At 41.9% G+C, this 17,722-nt stretch overlaps 1 protein-coding gene across 1 annotated transcript in view; it reads right to left on the reverse strand.

The window, feature by feature from the left end:
* iglon5 (IgLON family member 5) overlaps positions 1–15,048 on the reverse strand; it is a 103,705-nt gene extending 88,657 nt beyond the window's left edge. The window contains exon 1 of the mRNA XM_079342991.1: positions 14,438–15,048. Within this exon, the coding sequence (XP_079199117.1) occupies positions 14,438–14,498 (61 nt within the window). The 5' untranslated portion in view covers positions 14,499–15,048. The remainder of the gene's footprint in view (positions 1–14,437) is intronic.
* Between the last annotated feature and the right edge of the window lie 2,674 nt (positions 15,049–17,722).

Below are 17,722 nucleotides of genomic sequence, written 5' to 3' on the forward strand. Positions count from 1 at the left end.
TGGGGAACATGATGTAAGTAAATATTAGTCAGTGCAGCACAGCTGAAATGATTTTTCACATTGAGTCGTGACTGCTGCTAAAATCAGGATTTTGTAGTTTAATCAAAGCACATTTATATTCAACAAACAACCCAGAATATCTAAAAGGTAATATGAGATCAAAAGGCAAATGTGTAAAAAGCTCAAGAGCTTAAAGCTAACATGGACAAATTAAACCCACTATAAATCTCTTGTAATTACAGTAAACACCATATTGGTTTTCCTTTATTAATTTGTTTTTCTGTATTTTGAGGGAAAGCAAATGTTCCCCGAACACGAAGCCACTTAAAATTAGCAGCCCCAACCAAAGATGCAGGTGGAGTAACACAGGCATGAAATGAGTGTAGCAACCAACCTGGCAAAGCTAATAAATAAAACAACCAACCACAGCCAGACAAAGCCCCCCATATGGTGCACTTCCGCCTCAACCAGCTCTATCTGGCACATCCATCCTTCATGCTAAGTCCATCCCAGGAGGTTCCTTAGCCTTCCTAGCGCTACCAATTAGCTGCTTTAAATGCAGAACTATCCTCGCCATCCACTCCCTGGTATGTAGCAGCGACAGATACAAGTCTCTACCTTATCCTATTTCTTTTTATTTTATCTAATTTAACCAGGTAATTAACCCATTGAGATCAAGATTTCTCTTTCACAAGGGTGACCTGGCCAAGAGCAGCAGCAGCACACATCACTTCAAAACAGTCTTTTCCCAACATCAATACAAAATCATGATAAAGTCTGCAGAGTGTTTTTAGTTGATTTCTTATAAAGCATGTTCTGATTTTATTGATGTTTTATTGTATGGACTATAGATTATGTGGATGGGATATGTGATTTACCCACTGAGCTTAATCACAGTGGATGTTGGTTTAAATTTTGTTCATTCGCAGTCAAGGCCTGTTGCATTAGTTTACCATTAATGATCTAAATGATGGTTTACTTAGTTTTGGGGATCTCTTTAGCTTTTTGTCACTTCCCATGCTAGCCTTTTAGCTTAAAGAGGTAAAGATGCTGCATCTGCTCCAATACAGATGGATCCAAGTTGTACATTTAATGTCGGTTCAAAGAATCACCAGCTGGACCACAAGATTCAAGATTTTTCTTTCCTCATTTAACAATTACGTAACGTCATTTATCAATGTCACATGTCATCCAAACAGTCAAAGGTCAAAATCACTGTGATGTCATGTGAAGGGGATTTGTAAGTGCATTTCTTGTATTGTTGAACATTCAGTTGCTGACATACAGATCTTGAGCGCTCAATTTGAAACCTCTTGATATTGTGAACGGACTGGTTGAAGCAGAAGTGTGTGAAGTATCACATGATTTAGAATTCATAGCTTTTTTTGCATCAACATCAACATTTAAAGCGTTTTCTACCGTCAGAACAAACACAACAACCTTCCATCAGAATCCTTTTTATCAGCCAAGCAGACATCAACATAAGAGGGGCTTTTCATTTTTTTGAGTTTTGCATATACGTTTTTTTATCCACAACTTGACAGGTATATAAATATGTGGCACTATTAAACATTATTTTCTACCAACAACATCAAGAAAATGTTATCACCCTGTCATCTTGGAATTTATAATTTGGACAACTTTATAGGGCATCCTTTGTGCACATGATGTGAAATAAGTAATTTATGATTGGCACAGTCCTGTAACTGGTCTCAGAGGGACTACCTTACAAGGGGCACCACAGCAGGAGAAGCACTGCCTTTATAACAAGATGAGAAGATGTGGTGTTCCCCAGGTGGTCAGGGCAGCCACAGAGGGTTGACAACTCTGATGGCACCTTTTATCACATATGACCATATCCCTTTAGGCATGAAGTTACCCCAGATAAAAAAAAAACCAAACAGATGGCTTTAGGTTGTGAGCTTGTGTCTTTATGAGTGAGCTCAGAGCAGGAAGAAGGAATGGGTGAGTGGGCACAGTTAGAGGGGCCAGGGGGATCCTGGTCCTGCGCTGTACGGCATAAACTTACAGAACGCACGCAGCCTGGATTTTATATCACGATCAATTCAGCTCTACTTTAAAAGTAAATGACATCCAGCTCCATGTTTGGCTGAGTAATTGCTGTCCCATGAATGGAAATGTTGCCGTTTCAAAGACAAAGAAATTCAAAGCCGTTCGGACCATGAGACGAGACAACTTTGTGGTGTGCCGTGTTTGCTTTCACTGTTGTAAAAAGAGAATCTCTGCTCATTTAGAAATCCATGCTTTAAGAGCTGTGCTACATCAAACCCATGCCCTGTCAGAATGCTGACAACAGACATCTCTATACTGGAGAATTAAAACCTCTTCTCTGCCATGAAGCGAGCAGAAACGAGGCCTTAAATGACAGACTTTGGCTCAAGTTTTTCAGCACATAATGTCAGATTGAAGCTGGAATCATAAGACGACCTCAATACAAGACAACACAATGCAGTCCATTCACAATATGACAATACATTTACAGCACTTCAATTCTGCGATAATTCATCTACTTCGTGAATATCATATCATGATGATATTTTATCAATTGAGGAATACATTAAGTCCATTAAAAAGCTGCAGAGCAGCATTACTTAGAGAGTTGTCTACTTTTATCACACGTCATCCGAAAACTTATTATCACCGCTGTGCAACATTATCCCGCTGTCTTCTTCTTCTTCTTTTATCCTGCTGTCAACTTCTTCTTTGGCCAATTAACTTCCTCTCATGTTACTGCCATTGATGCCATGAGCACCATTGTGTGTACTCATGAAGTTCTGACAAAATCAGGCACATTTACAAGGAAATCTGTTTCGAGTGTTGGGATTTTTTACAATTATAATTAAATGTACAATATGTAAAATTTGAATGTAAAAATATCTACATTTCTTAAAAGTTGACTGTTATTTTGTTATTCTATAGTTGTCACAGAACTTGTCTTGAGCCACATTTACAGACACTTTTACTGTTGCTGTGGAAACACCAGATGTTACATCAATGACCGCCACATAAGGATGCAGGAAATAATACTGAATGCTGACATACTGTTGCTGTATGCGTTGCTGTGATAAAAACGTCATGTAAACTGTACTTGGATACAACATCGGTAAGGTCTGTTTCTCCCGTTAACTCGGGAGTTCGTTTTCACTGAGAGTCACAAGGAGAATCACTCCCATGATTCCCCGTCATCATTTGTTGCTATTGTTTGGACTGAGAGCCCCCTGGTGGTGCAATTCACTACTGTGCCTTTAAAATATTGATATTTAGCCCCAAAATATATATAATTGCATCATGAGTCAGGATGACCAGATATTGCCTTTATTTAGTCCCTCCCCTAACGTCAAACATATTTGCATCATATTTAGCTGTCTTCTTACCATGTTTTAGGAAACATGTTTAAACTATATAAATTATACATTACACAAATGATATCTCTGCTTTTAGTGTCTCCAATAATTGAATCTTAAGCCAAGGCTTCTTCTGCCATCATAACTTCATTCGCATTAATTCACCACATTAAACCAGAGCGGTAAAAAAAGGGAAGAAATTTAATTAAAGTAGAATCAATACCACCAGCCGAATTCTGTCCAACAATGTTGGATTAATAAATGCTCTGTAAGGCTGATTTGAAATGCAATTATTTGCTGAAAGTTTTCGCGCTGTAGACGCTTGGCTGCCGTCTCTCTTTTCTATCTCCTGTCCGAAAATCTTAATAGAAGCCCAGTGTCAATAAGGCTTGATCATGATGGATTCAAGGGAGGATCACTCACGTCGGTCTGATTGAGAAAACACCTGCACTGTCTGCCCCACATTTGTCATGTCTGATTTAGCTGCCTCCCTGCAGTATACAGATCAATTCTGATTACAGCTGTCAAAGCCCAAATAACAAACAAAAGGTAACTGCAGCTTTGATAAAGGAGGTATTTATGATAAATCTGCCAACATGACGCCTAATAACAAGGTTTGAACTGGGCTGTTTATTTTTTATGGATCAGATACGGGCGGATTTAAATCTTCAATATTTGGTGTCTTGCTCTGACATCTTTCTGATAAAGACTGTTCGTTCTGTTGCTCCGCAGAATTCTAATATTTTTTTATCTTGAACCTTCACACTTTTTACTTTGTATTGACGGCCTATGAACAGATCATCACTCAGTCTTGAACGGGGCATTTCAGTCCGTACTACAATTTAAAAGTATACCTATCTCTGACTTTTCTACACTGCAGAAAAACCCAACAGTTGGAGTTTAAAGCAGCACTGAAACAAGCTCAGAGGAACAAAAATCAACACATTAAATGTGTATCATGTCAGCCTTTCCATTAACTCTTTTTGTCTCTCAAAGCATAGACGTTGTTGTCAGGTACAGATATTGACTTGTCAGCAGAAGAATGTTGTATTAGAGTACTGTTGTCCAACATTAAGCAGCTAATTGCCCTTTTTTGACACCTTCATTATTTCTTAATGGAATCTGAGGTCTGTCGGCCAGATAAAGGTCACGTCGATGCACTCGGCTCTCCCTTGATGTGGGGCGGCTGTGCTGTTTTGCTTCTGAGATAAAATGATTTCACAGACTCATTTCTAAAGGGGAGAATTGCTCAAATGTCTGTTTCATGTTTATGCGCTGAAGCAGCACATATTTGATCCGTATATCAAACAGCAGTAACCCAGGACACTGCGGATGACAGGGAGTATTGGTTTCTGGTAATAATTCATATTGATACATTTGCTCTGCTCGTGTGCTGCCACTGAGATTCAAAAGCAGCACCACAAGGACGGACTGAAGAGGAATTTTAATTGGAAATTTGACTTGAATCTCTGGGATGATATTCATTTTAATGAGTCCAATTTGGCCAGATTCCTTCATGTTTAGTGGTGCTGTAACACAAGAGACAAGAAATAAAGTATTTGACATGTGTTTTCAAAGTGATCTACGGCCTTGAAATGTCTGAAGAAAACAATTTTTGATCAGAATTTTGGAAGTCACCGTGGCACCCTAGGAATGATATTACACAACAAATTAGACTGCACTATTTCGCCCACGTCCCCCCCAATGAATAAATGAATAAAATGTGATTGAAGCACAATTTAAAAAGCACACCATCTCCTAGAAATGTCTTAAATAATGTCTGAGTAGAGTAATGCGCTCACAGCCACCCCCAGACGCTAATGGAATTTCTGCATTACAAGAGTAGGGAAAGCAGCGCAGGCTTTTAGCGTTATCCAGGCCCACATCTAATTAGTGAAATATCATAATACAATAACACAGCAGTGTCTTCTCCCAAGCCCAATTAATGGTCTATTGCAGCACAAATGCTTGATGAAATCTCACCTAACGTACCAATTATCATAACAGCGCCACAATCTCGTACATTTGATATTTTTGTAAGAGAAACTCCTGTGATCTTTAGCTTCAAAACAAGTGGAGTAGGCTTCAACAACAGATACCCTGAGGAGATAAAAATCTTCCTCAAACACTGTGAAACGTTTTCCTGGAGGTCCATTTATGGGCTGTCATAGCCTTACGCTTGGTGAAATTCTACTTAACTGGGTCTTACTGTCAGGATGTGGGTCTAAAATGGACGTTTTATTACAAGGAAATCCCACAGACGACTTCACAGCTGGAGCTGGAGCCACAAGCTCGCCTTCAGTGACAACAGCATGGTAGAGTATCTCTAAATCGCGGTGTTACACAAACACAGTTAAACGGCTGCAACTCTGCCCAGTACTGACTACCGCTGGGCATCAGTGTGGTGTGTTTTCATCATTATACTTTGTGCAAAATTGCGACGGTAATATGTAATGATAGAATCTGATTACCATGCGTGCTGACAATTTCTAAGAGCGCGTCTAAATATAATATATTTTCTAACCTGTGGATTCTTGACAAGCTCTAAACCTGGCTCTGATTACGACATGGACACTACTGTATGAGCGTCTTATTAGAGATATGCTGCCTCGCTGCATTGACTCGCTAACCAGCGGCATATCACATTAGCCTGGTTCCTTAACGACAAAGTAGCACACACAACAAGTGACCCTGAAACAATCAGACGACTCCCACTCAATATTACTCAAACACAGTATTCATGTTTTCTATTTTTAATATCACCTAATCATTCGCCTGCAAATCAATCTCTGTCGATCCCTGCCTGTTGCAGCTCTTTGAATCCCTCCTCCCCTTCTCCCCTCACACCATCTGTCTCTCTTCACTCGCTCCCTCCCAGCAGCCCTCCTTCAATCATTTTTTTATAACTTCTCCATCTCTCCAGCCATCCACCCTCATAAGCTCCCCCCCCCCTTCACACACAGTATCCTATCCACATTAAACATACATATCACTCTACACATAGCCCCACATTTAATGTCAAGGCTATTCGTGTATGCTAATGTCTTTGCAATGTGAGAACCCTATCAGCTAATGACTGGCACACAGTGACACCCACAGCGGCCACACTTGATTCCCAGCTACATGTTAGCCAAATTCAGCTACAGACCGGCTCATTATCATTTAGAACTGCTCTCTGCACAAACTACACACCCACACGGTCTGACGCTATCGCCTGACAGGAATGTAAATTACAAGAAAGTCAGGAAGAGAGACATTCTTACAGTCACTATGATGTCGCACCAAAGTCCAGGGACCCAGCCTCTTGTACGTTTTTTTGTTTTTTTTTTGCTCCCACTGGAGACAATGTTGGTATGTGGTGCTCATTAGCACTGCCTGCCTCTCCTCCACCCCTCACTCATGCCTTCTCTCTCTCTGTCTATTAAAGTCTGGGACACAATTATCCCCATTCTGCGTCCCTCTCTTTCTCCCTCCATCTCTCTCTTTGAATGAGAGTCTGGAACACAATTACCCTCTCTCTCTCTCTCTGTCTCTCTCTCTCTCTCTCTCTCTCTGTCTCTCTCTCTCTCTCTCTCTCTGTCTCTCTCTCTCTCTCTCTCTCTCTCTCTCTCTCTCATTCTTGCACTACATCCATCCCTCTCCCTCTCTCTCTATCAGCCTCTTATGGCTTCAGGAGAAGTCTGTGAAGGGATCAACTGCTGAAATATTTATTGATCTGTTTTCCTCAGTTTTATTTATTTCCCTCTCTTCCCTCATGCCCGGTCTTCCTCTCCGCACAGACCCAGAAACACCTACGGCGCCACGAGATGTCAGAAGCGACGGTGGGGGCTGAAAATCCACAACATGAAACCATTATTAAGCATTTGTTGCAGCCGGTAGTTTTACCTGTGTAAACAACAACAGAGTGTGGGATGAAGGTAAGAACAGCAGCAGCATCAGTCAGAGCTCGATCAAATGCGGAGCAGATTGAGCGGTGAGACAGGCGGAGTGTTCCGCGTATTCTGATGCCAGTATCTGCCGCAGGGGGTTGTTGACAGGAAACACTAAGCCGCTGTTCTTTTTTTTTGACAGTATGAAGGAAGTTGTACACAACTGGCGGCTATTGAAGTAGTTGTAGTCATGGTAACAATGCCCTCAGCAATTAAAACCACAATAGTAACAGCAATAGCCCCAGTCTGAATGGATGCACGATGCATCTGACGTAATCGCTGCGTAATTAAAGGGCTACCGTGCTATCGTGTGTCCCCGCGGTAAACATCAGCACAATTAACCGGGAGCTTTGAGGTTACTCCATGTGCGAGTTATTCAGCAGTCATTTAAAACTTTACATTTTTCTTCAGCCATCTGTTGTAGCTCAAATGATTAAGCTACTACTACACACGCGCAGACACAAGAGAATGATATCACACTAGTACACTGAAACATACACACAAGGCGAAGTCCCATCACCAGCCATGGCCTGCATTAGCGCCTAAGCCTTTCCCATTGATTTGCCGGCGAGCTCCTTGTCTTTTGGTAATGAGGACAGGGAGAGAAGCGGGACCCTCGTCCCTCCCGGCTCCCCTAGGATGAGCCGCCCGCACTAATCTGAATTGTGTTTCCAATGATGCTAACTCTCTGGCACAAAAAAAAAAAGACTAGAAGGAAGGATAGAGAGAAGAAAATCACACAGCACTCTCTCCCTCCCTCTCCTCCTCTAACAGTATTCACTCGTCTTAAATGTGTAACATCTGCACATCACCAAACATGAAAACACCTCTTTCTCTCCGTCTCTTTATACCCTGCAGACAGTTCAATCCGCAGCCCAAACCAAAGGAAAGAAATTGCACTGAGCGCAGACTCTCTTTATGAAGGCCATTGAACAGAGATCAATGGGAGTTATTAATACCCACTTTGATGTTATATACATTTATATAAATATATAAAGATGTGGCCTTATTTCTCTCATGGCCAATGGTTTAACATTGATTTACCGCTCAGGGTTTTAGTAAGGGAATAGCTGAGATTCATCTTCCTACAGGTTCATGTGAAAAAGCTATTCCGCAGTTCATGCATGCATACGTTTATTACCCCGTGTGTGTGTGTGTGTGTGTGTGTGTGTGTGTGTGCGTGTGTGCGCGCGCGTGTGTGTGTGGGCGGTGGTTGGTGTGAGTACACGAACCACTACTTCTACCTGCTTCTAAAGCCACTCTGCTCTCTCTTGAATGATCCTTCCCTGCACTAAATAAAACATAGACCTTTTACATTTGTTACAGTGAGAACTCACAGCTTTAATGTTAATATTCACAGCCAAACCGATGCAGGTCTTTAAGCTGGGACCGGGACTCGGTAAGAACCAAGTGGGGGTTGTAACGAAGCGAATTACAACAGTAATTAAACACAGCAAAACTACCTGTCCTGGGCTGAAAGCGGCACTGGTCCCTTTCCATCAGGCTGAACTCCATATATTATAACTGTAATTATAATTGCAAACAAGCCTTGCTGTAATCATTATTTATGATACTGACACCATGTGTAATTGCCAACCCCCCCGAACCAATATGTGCAGCTCGATGAAGTGTTTATCAAAACAGACAGAAGGAATCTCAAGGGCAGGGATGTGGTGCACCTCGTCCACACCAGCACTGTGGTTAACTATACCCGAAGGATTTGAACCTGTGAACTCTCAGTCCCTGCTGTGGCCAGATAGCTGCTAAAGCTACGAGAGGCAGAGTTCAGCTTCAGCTGCTGGCGGGTCACAGGGTCAACAGCACAGGGGTTATTCATCTCTGTCTCCACTATAATTGGAAATGCTGCTAAACCCACATAGTGAGGGCAGTATAATGAAAATAACCAAACATTCTTCTGTGTTCCGGTCAATAGGACTTTCCACTGATATATGCGAATCAAGACGTCAAGCTGCTTCCTTCAGAGACGTGCAGATTCCCAATCTCAGGGGTAGGGTTGTCACAATCCAAAAACTGCAAAACGTGGATGTAAAAATGGAGCCACATTGATATCTTCTTTAATAGGATGGACAGAAACACTGAAGTGCCAGACTCCCAAAACAGGTTAATTTGTTGTTTTTTATTTGCAAGCAAACATACACTGTCTAAATAGCATGTCCCCCTGGGCTTCCCTTGGCAACATCTGGCCCATGTATTTGGGCAATTTAGACGCCGTGCAGGTGTTTGCATGGAATTTTTCCTTCCTCATCTAGGCATGTATCTTGTGAAATAAAAGCAGCTTCTGTATTTTTCCATATTACTGATAGCTATATTAACACAGTGGTTTCGAACCAGGGTATTAAATGTTTGGATACGTTTGGTTTGGGGAAGTGTTGTAGAATTTGTAGTTCCCTTAGATTTTTACTTTTCTTCCACCTCTCTTTTTCTAAATTGAGTTGGTTTTTTTTTCATGTTTTACAGGAGAAAGGGTCTGATTTGTTGTGTCTGGGAAAGCCAAATAAAAGACATTAAAGACTGAGCAGAAGTTCAGCTGGTTTTACTTAAATGTTCTTCACAACTTGCAATCTGGTAAATAGCCATAGTACTGTAAGTGTTTCTGCTCAAGAATCAGTGGGTGTTTGACTCTTTTCAACATCCTCTGGCCCATTTTCAAACATTTCTGTGGCTTTAGACAGATAGCATCTAATGGATTCTTACTCTGATGGCATTATTGTAAGAGCCCAACACTCGCAACACTATACTGCAATATGATTTATTCAGAGTTCTGCCTTGATCGAAACATACTTTAAAGCCTCGAGGAATTGGCCTTGAAACAGTAAAATGCAAATGTGTTATTAAAGTTGAGTCTTATCTAACATTCACAATGTTCTTTAGTTAAAAGTAAGAGCTCGTCGTTCAGACCTTTTCTGAAGAAGTTGTAGTTGCGGTCAATGACAATTCGTTTAACATCTGTTGTGACCTGCACAACATAATCAGCTTGTAACCGTATGTTCAAGTTCTAAATCAGAATCAGAGGGGAAAGCAGATGTTCTGACATCTGAAGAAAATCATTTTGATGATTCATTGGTCTGCTGCATAATGCTTTGTTATCAGCGAGCAAAACAACATTCAGTGCTACCAGAGAAACATCTGTATGTTCTTAAAGCTGTAATGTAAGTTTCTGTTTGTTGTTGTGTTTGAATGTGAAAAAGCAAAACCAAATGAAAAACAAAAAAATCTGTAATGCAATGTTGGCTTTTGTAGCATGTCACAGAAGCACATTATTATTACATACCAAATTACGTACTAAACCCCCTCATGTGATGATCGAGACTTGCCAACAAAAAAAGATCTTTAACAGCTTGCAGCGGGAGAAAGAAAAGGTTCTGGTCAACATTCAACACCCGCAGCCATGAATAATTAACAGTATATTGTCAGGCTTGGCGTAAACAGCCTCAAACTGCCACTTGGTAATTTCTAGGATTGGTAGGAACTTACTGATTAATTCTCGTAATACATTTCTGAGATTCATCGCACCAACTTCCAAATCGAACATCTGAAATAGTTTAAAGAAAGTACTTTAAAGACCTCTTGTACTTTTAAGATTCTTATACGTTTGTACATTAGTCACTTAATTTCAAAGTTTTAAGGCTATTGTGGATTCAGGATTCCCGTAGCCAGAATCACTTCTTGAAAATTAATCAAAACGGAGTATTTTAATGAACACTAAAATCATCTTTAATCATTTTTCAACACAGATCCTATCTCTACAAGTCTGAGGGCAAAACACAGCTTTGTCTTTCTCTGCGTACTAGCTCTGCTCTGCTATGTTTGAGGAAGAGATTCAGTGGAAGATGTAGGAGGCTCAGCATCACACGCCACTACAGAGCAGCAAGAGTCATAGAAAAAGTGAAACCCAAGGGGGAAACTTTCAGACCACAGACCCACTCCAGGCTGGTTTTACCTCCAACCCTTGTCCCTGCAGGCTCTCGAGACCAAATCCTGGCCCTCTCACTCAAACACTTGCAGGAAAATAAAACCTGCCAAAATGGTAGAGCATTTCTAAGCCAAACATGGAGAACAACAGCCCAAAGAAACCATGGATTTCAAAGGGAGGGAAAAAAAGCAGGGGCCCCTCCAGAATAGGAGCGCAAGGCATCTGTTGATGCTGGCATCTCCCTGCTCTTCATCTGCAAGCCAAGGCTGCTGATCCAGTCGAGTGTGTGCATGTGTGTGCGTGTGTGTGTGAGGGGGGGGGGCAAGAAAGAAGGGTGGCTACGCGCTAACATGTGCAACGAGGATTGACCCCACTTGGCCCCCATATGTTGCTGAAACAAGAAGGATGGCGGGTAACAAAGTGACCCCGCCTGCTTTCACCTGTGTTCCTGCCCTGCACACTTCCTGTTACCAAACCCTCCATCACAGCGGTGCATGTTGCAAGGAAAACCCATCTGTTGGACTGTTGGAAAATGACGGGCATATATGTGTGGTGTAAAGCATAGTTTGCCAGTCAGATTTATTGCAATAATTGCATTAATGGGTGGCTGTGAGTCATGAACTCATATGCCTAAATATAGCATTCAAATGTAACCCTACACGCCCCCCCGCTGCAACCCAGGTGGCATCGTAAGCAGAGGCAATTTCTCTTTTCATCTTCACTTTTTACTGAATCAATGACAGCATTATTCTCATCATCAGATCTTGCAGGTTTCTGTCATAACAAAAATCCTTTGAGTGGAGACTTAATTGTTCAATTTTTCAAGGGGATGAGTGTGTGTATATATGTTTTTCATCATCATCCATAAAGCGGCAAAGCCTCACAGTTTCTGGTAACAAAGATGAAACAGGATTTGATTCATTGCAGACACTTTGTGTTCCAGATATACACAGATATTTAATCTATGCATGAGTGGGTGCTTGGCTATCCACCTTTCCAGAGGTTTGGCTCTTGGATATTTGAAGTGGAAGAAAAGGGGAGAGTGACTGAGGATGTTAAAAAGCATGATGGCGTGCCAAGAGCTGGACTTAACATCCATAGATATGTGCTTTCACACGCCAAGCCAGTCAGAAACCTTTGACTGCTCGGATTGCGTTTGCAGCAAAGAAAGGGGGGGGGGGGTTTCAACGCAGTTGAAATGCTTAAGTGCCATTCTGAGACACATATCTGTTTCTGGGGGTGTGCAAGATCAAATGCCACTCTGACTTTATAAATATTTGTCGTGCATGACGTCAAGAGGTTGACTCAGTGTCAAGATGAAGAAATGTCTGAAGATGAATGAAGTACTGCGCAAGTATTCAGTGAATGTTTCTAATACATCATTAAATCTGAAATAATACCTCACAAACATTCTGCTTCATCGTATTGAGCATGTGAGCATCACTGGCACTGGCTGGACGTTCAGGGCTGCAGGTAAGAGGGATTATTCCACTGCTGCATGATTCATCAAGAAACAGACAGTGCCCTTTTAACAGCCATGTTCTTCCTTCATAATGCATGCTTAAAGATGGACGTGTTGTGGACCTACAGCTCCTCAGAGCAGCAGGCTGAGATCCCTCTATACGTGACGGGTCTGATTCTTCATGTGCAGAAATCTGCACATCAATATCCAATCACTCTTCAACTGTGGCTTACATGATTGGTCACACCGTCAAATCCCCCCCCCCTCCCTCCCCCCCCTGCCCAGAACAACCCAACAGGTTACAAATTCTGAGAGCTGAAATGAGTCTCAGTGTGATTGTGGTTGGTGTGGTGCTGAGGCCCTTTGTGTTAGTGTGTTGGTTAGGTGTGTGTGTGTCCTGCAGGGCTGTCCGTCTGCTCTCTGCCTGCTGTGGAGAAGGGGGCTCGCTGTGGTGAGCCAACCATGACCAGCTGGGTTTCTCCTGCCCACGAGGAGCTCCGGAGCAGGAGGCTGTAGCCCGTCTGCATCTGCAGGCTGTTAACCTCACATCTTATTGCACTGACACATCAATTATTGTTATTAAGGGCCGGAGTAATTTATTTATATACTGATTTCCCATAGGAGAGAGCGAGGCACTAATTGAGCCAGGTGCGTGTATGAGCGTGTGTGTTTGTGATACATCAGCGGGGGGGGGGGGGGGGAATTATGTCGAGAATGCCGTGCATAGCTAATATATGGCGGGACATCCCATGGCACAGTGAGAATATTAGAGGATGAAATGATGAAAAATGTAAGAGGGTTTTAAATATTCCCTGGTCAGCATTCCCTGAGGACAAAAACAACAACATCACAATTTCTGTTTGGGTTTTTAAATATGAAGCAGTTTTAAAAAGCCATCTGAATACTCTGCTGGTGCAACTTATCTGCACATCTGGAAAAGCTTTAATACCACAAATTTTGAGTTGATGGATTACATTTGTTAGTCCCTTTTATTGAGCAGTAGGGAATATGTTTTATGATCAATAAAAGAAGAAAATTATGCTTGACAACACACTGCTCGTTTGACACCCCCCACCCCCTTCCCCCAAGACCCCCCATCCGTCCATCCTTCACCATTTATCTCCATCTGTTTCTCTCGACCTTGGATTTGAAGTGAGAGAACACAACATTGTCTTTCTCTCCTGAGTCCCCCTACATTTCTTCTACCCGTACTGACGTTAACCCATTAACCACCACTTCTCACAACCCCCCCACACTCGCATTGCACTGGTGCTGCGTCGTGAGCGTGGGTTCCCGGGCCATTCACGTCACGTAAAGGAATTTTCACAGAAGACTGGTGGAAAGGAGTCCGTCTTTTTCTGTGTAGTAAACAGCTTTGCATGCATCACTCGTTGCTCCCCGTGAACCACGAGGTTGGCTTGGAGATGAACCTGGCACTGCGCTCACTTGCACGCGCTTTGGCACACATACACACACGCGCGCGCGCGCATGCACAAAGACACACACACACACACACACTTGCAGCATCTTCCCCTCTGCGTTTGTAAATCTCTGTGTGAGCAAATGGAAAAACTAGAGCGCAGTGGCACAGCAGACACGCGTGATTCACAGGCAGGTACACCCCCCCCCCCCTTTCTCCTCATCATCAGTATTCACCTCCACAACCGATTTCAGAAAAAGAAAGGCGATGCTTGCGCATCACCACAGAACCGTGAACACATCTCTAAAGTAGCTGGTAAGAACTTACCTTTCGACAGCAAAACCAGGATCAACCCAGCAAACGCGTTCCGCAAGAGGGGGCAGCCCATGATGGAGTTCTGATTGATTTTCTGCTTGTTTTTGCAGCCAAACGTGTCTTGGTATTCCTCCCGTATGGTGCCGTTACAGGGATTCAGTGTATTTAAAAAAACGACCCAGTGAATAAATGTCAATAGCAATAGTCCCAACGCTTCTTCTACACGTGACTGGACGAAAACATCAGTCTAGTCCACTTGACTTTTCCTTTAGACGGAAAGAAAGATACAGAGATGAGCTGTTTTTTTTAACCTGTATGGAGTCTCTCAGCCAGAAGAATATCAGCGTAGAATAAAAAAACAAATATCCCAGACACTTAGTTTGTCTCAGACTGTCTTCAAGGAGAAAGGCAATCTTTTAGAAAATGCATCAGAGGAAAAGAAGAAAATCAAACTGAGTTGACATCAAGATGTTTTTTGTCAGAGAACAGGAGGGGGTCTGTGCGTCCAGAACAGTCGCAGATCGCCACTTGAGCCTTACTTAGCCTGCTCCCTATACGTCTCTGTTGGTATGCAGCGCGTCTCGTCGCTCCGCACTCCACGCGTCGCAGGGAGCAGCACTGAATGCGAGGCGCGCAAGAAAAAAAAAAAGCATGATTGGCAGTTCAAGGAAAGCCTTTTTCCCCAATCACCAGCCCTAAGGAAGGAGGCGGGATTTACGATTGCACCGATGTCCCGCTCTGAGAGGCCGGCCAAGGAGCCCATTCAGCCAATTGCAGGCGCGCGCTGGGCGGGCAGAGCGCGTGGCGAAGCACGGCGCGGTGATAATGCAATGTGATTTATAGCCAGCTCGGTGTTGCTGCAGTACTCAGAGAAAACAGTCCACAAGGGGACAGACGGGCATAATAACTACAGGGACAGAGGTGGGGAGGGTGAATGGGGGGCAGGTGGAGCCATATGGGCCCCGGTGCACGCGGGGTTTTGGGAGACGATGAATGAAAACAGAGCGAGGTGGATAGACAGGTTAGATTGCTGATTAGCAGATGTTTGGCTACTCGATTGCTGAGAATGGAAATTGTCAGACCGTGAAGAGGAGAAGGCTGTAAGGACAGAGTGGAGATTTCCCACATAGATGGAAGTTCTGGGAGAACTGGGAGCGTCAGCAGATAGCAGCACTGCAGAAAACACCATCTGACTCAATCTGTCTGCTGACTTAATGGCAGGCGACATAAACCCATGTAGGAAGACACTTTGTATCTATGCAGAGGTACTAATGAGCAATTTATAAACATGTTAGTCTCAGCTCAGCGTCTGCTACTAAAAGAGTGAGAAGCAGCCACATAAAGTGAAGCTCTAATTTTCTGTAAAAGGGTTCTCATGGGGAGCTGCAGACATGCAGACTACAGCTACTACACAGGAAGCTTTGTAACAACCAGAACAAATTATTGCCAAAAATATTAATTCCTCCCTAATATTTGGTGACTCATTCCAGTCATGTTGCATAATATCAAAAGACTTCATATCAGAAACACATGCAGTAGCTCATGGCTGCGGATCTGATTAAGTTTGATCGGCTGCTGAGGAGCATCAAACCTTTTTTATTCTGTATTTTAGCAAAATGTGATTTTGTTTACTCCTGAAATTAAAATCAAACCTGGACCATAAAGGACTGGTTTTGTTTTTTTCGATAAGTACATTTGTACATTTTTTACTCTTTTCTGTCACCCTCATGAGTGAAATTTGCGTCTGTCTTAAGAATGTTCCATTGCTAAATATGAACTAATGTTTATAGTTGTTTGATGCTGTCTGAGGAAAGCTTATGCTACAGTGGTCCAACCTGATTTCTAGAAGGTATCGGCTGACTGATATTTTAAAAAAACAAGTTGAGTGTTCAGCAATTTTTAATACCAATTTATTTTGTCAATTTGGTTATTTTTGTACAAAGGGGTTTGTATTTTCCTGACCATTCTAGTTTACTCTTTTTTTGTATATCTTGCCCATTTGCATTTTTATTTATCAATAACTTGGATTGTGATGTAATTAGTAGCTCACATGCTCTCAAAGTATATCCATAACACTGTTTTATTGCCTGAGCTGATGAATTATTCCGATTTCCACTTAAGCATTCCTTCATTTCCATGATAACCTATTCATACTTTATTACTGTGAGGTGCACAATTTATAAAGCACTGCTTCTTTTTTCTATGGTTTTTCAGACAACATTACAATTACTACAGTTGAGGGACTTATTTTGTATCTCTCAAAAAAAAAAAAAAGATGAAGAAAGATAAGTGGACATAATAAGCTAGGACTGATTAATGAGTCCACTAATCTAAGCCCAGCATTAGTTACTGAGTGTTGGACTTGTTTGTAAATGCATATTATTCACTATTAATTAGATTTGACACTGGAGTAAATCAGGAGCCAGTCATTTTTGGGATCTTAGCCAGCAGCTCATTAAGCCGTTATTTTGCAACTGTACTTTATATTTTCAGCTAACTGATGCAAAGTTAATGATTTCTAAATGGGAGTTAGATTGATACACATTGCCCAGTGGTACACATAGCCAGCATATGTATATACATAATAAGCATGTTCACAGTCTTTAATGACTGATTTACTTCCTTTTATTTTTAAATGAAAGCAGAAAAACTCGGACTCTCACAAATAAAAAGAGTCAACATTTTGAAAAGTTGTTAATTATACAAAACTTCAACCAAGTTGATCTGTGATCGGCATGCTGGTCTTATCTGTAGCCTGAGATTGATTGCTTCTGTCTCCATCCACATATCTGGGGAAATCATCATCATTTCCTGATTTCAATAAAGTTGACATCGAAGAAGGGTCACTTTATCCTTAAATCCTTATATCCTGATTATTTCTTCCAGTTTTTCAATTTTAAACACAGGTGATTGGCTGTGATAACTGCTTAACATTTAAAGACTGTTAATGTGCTGAGCTCACATTTTGAGTACAGTCAATTTAAGTTTAGAAGATAGACCGAAAATAAAAATGATCAGAGTCTGAAAGTTTGATTTCTGATTCTGATTCTCTCAAAGTAGTCGGTCAACAACATTCAAAGAGATGAGGTGGGCCTTTAAGCCTGCTGACAAACCGCTACAATGCAACTTGCAGTCTGATCGGTCACTGAGGTATAACAGTTGCACAAACGCTGTGCAAAACGTGTTTAAAACAAGTAACTGAAGGGAGAGGCTATAGTCTGTAGCCAGAGGGAAAGCACAATCTGAATACTTTAAAGACCCATAACATGCTGTTAGCTCTGAACAAGGAAATTAAGC

This window comes from Symphodus melops (assembly GCF_947650265.1).
Source record: "Symphodus melops genome assembly, chromosome: 5".
Classification (NCBI taxonomy): domain Eukaryota; kingdom Metazoa; phylum Chordata; class Actinopteri; order Labriformes; family Labridae; genus Symphodus; species Symphodus melops.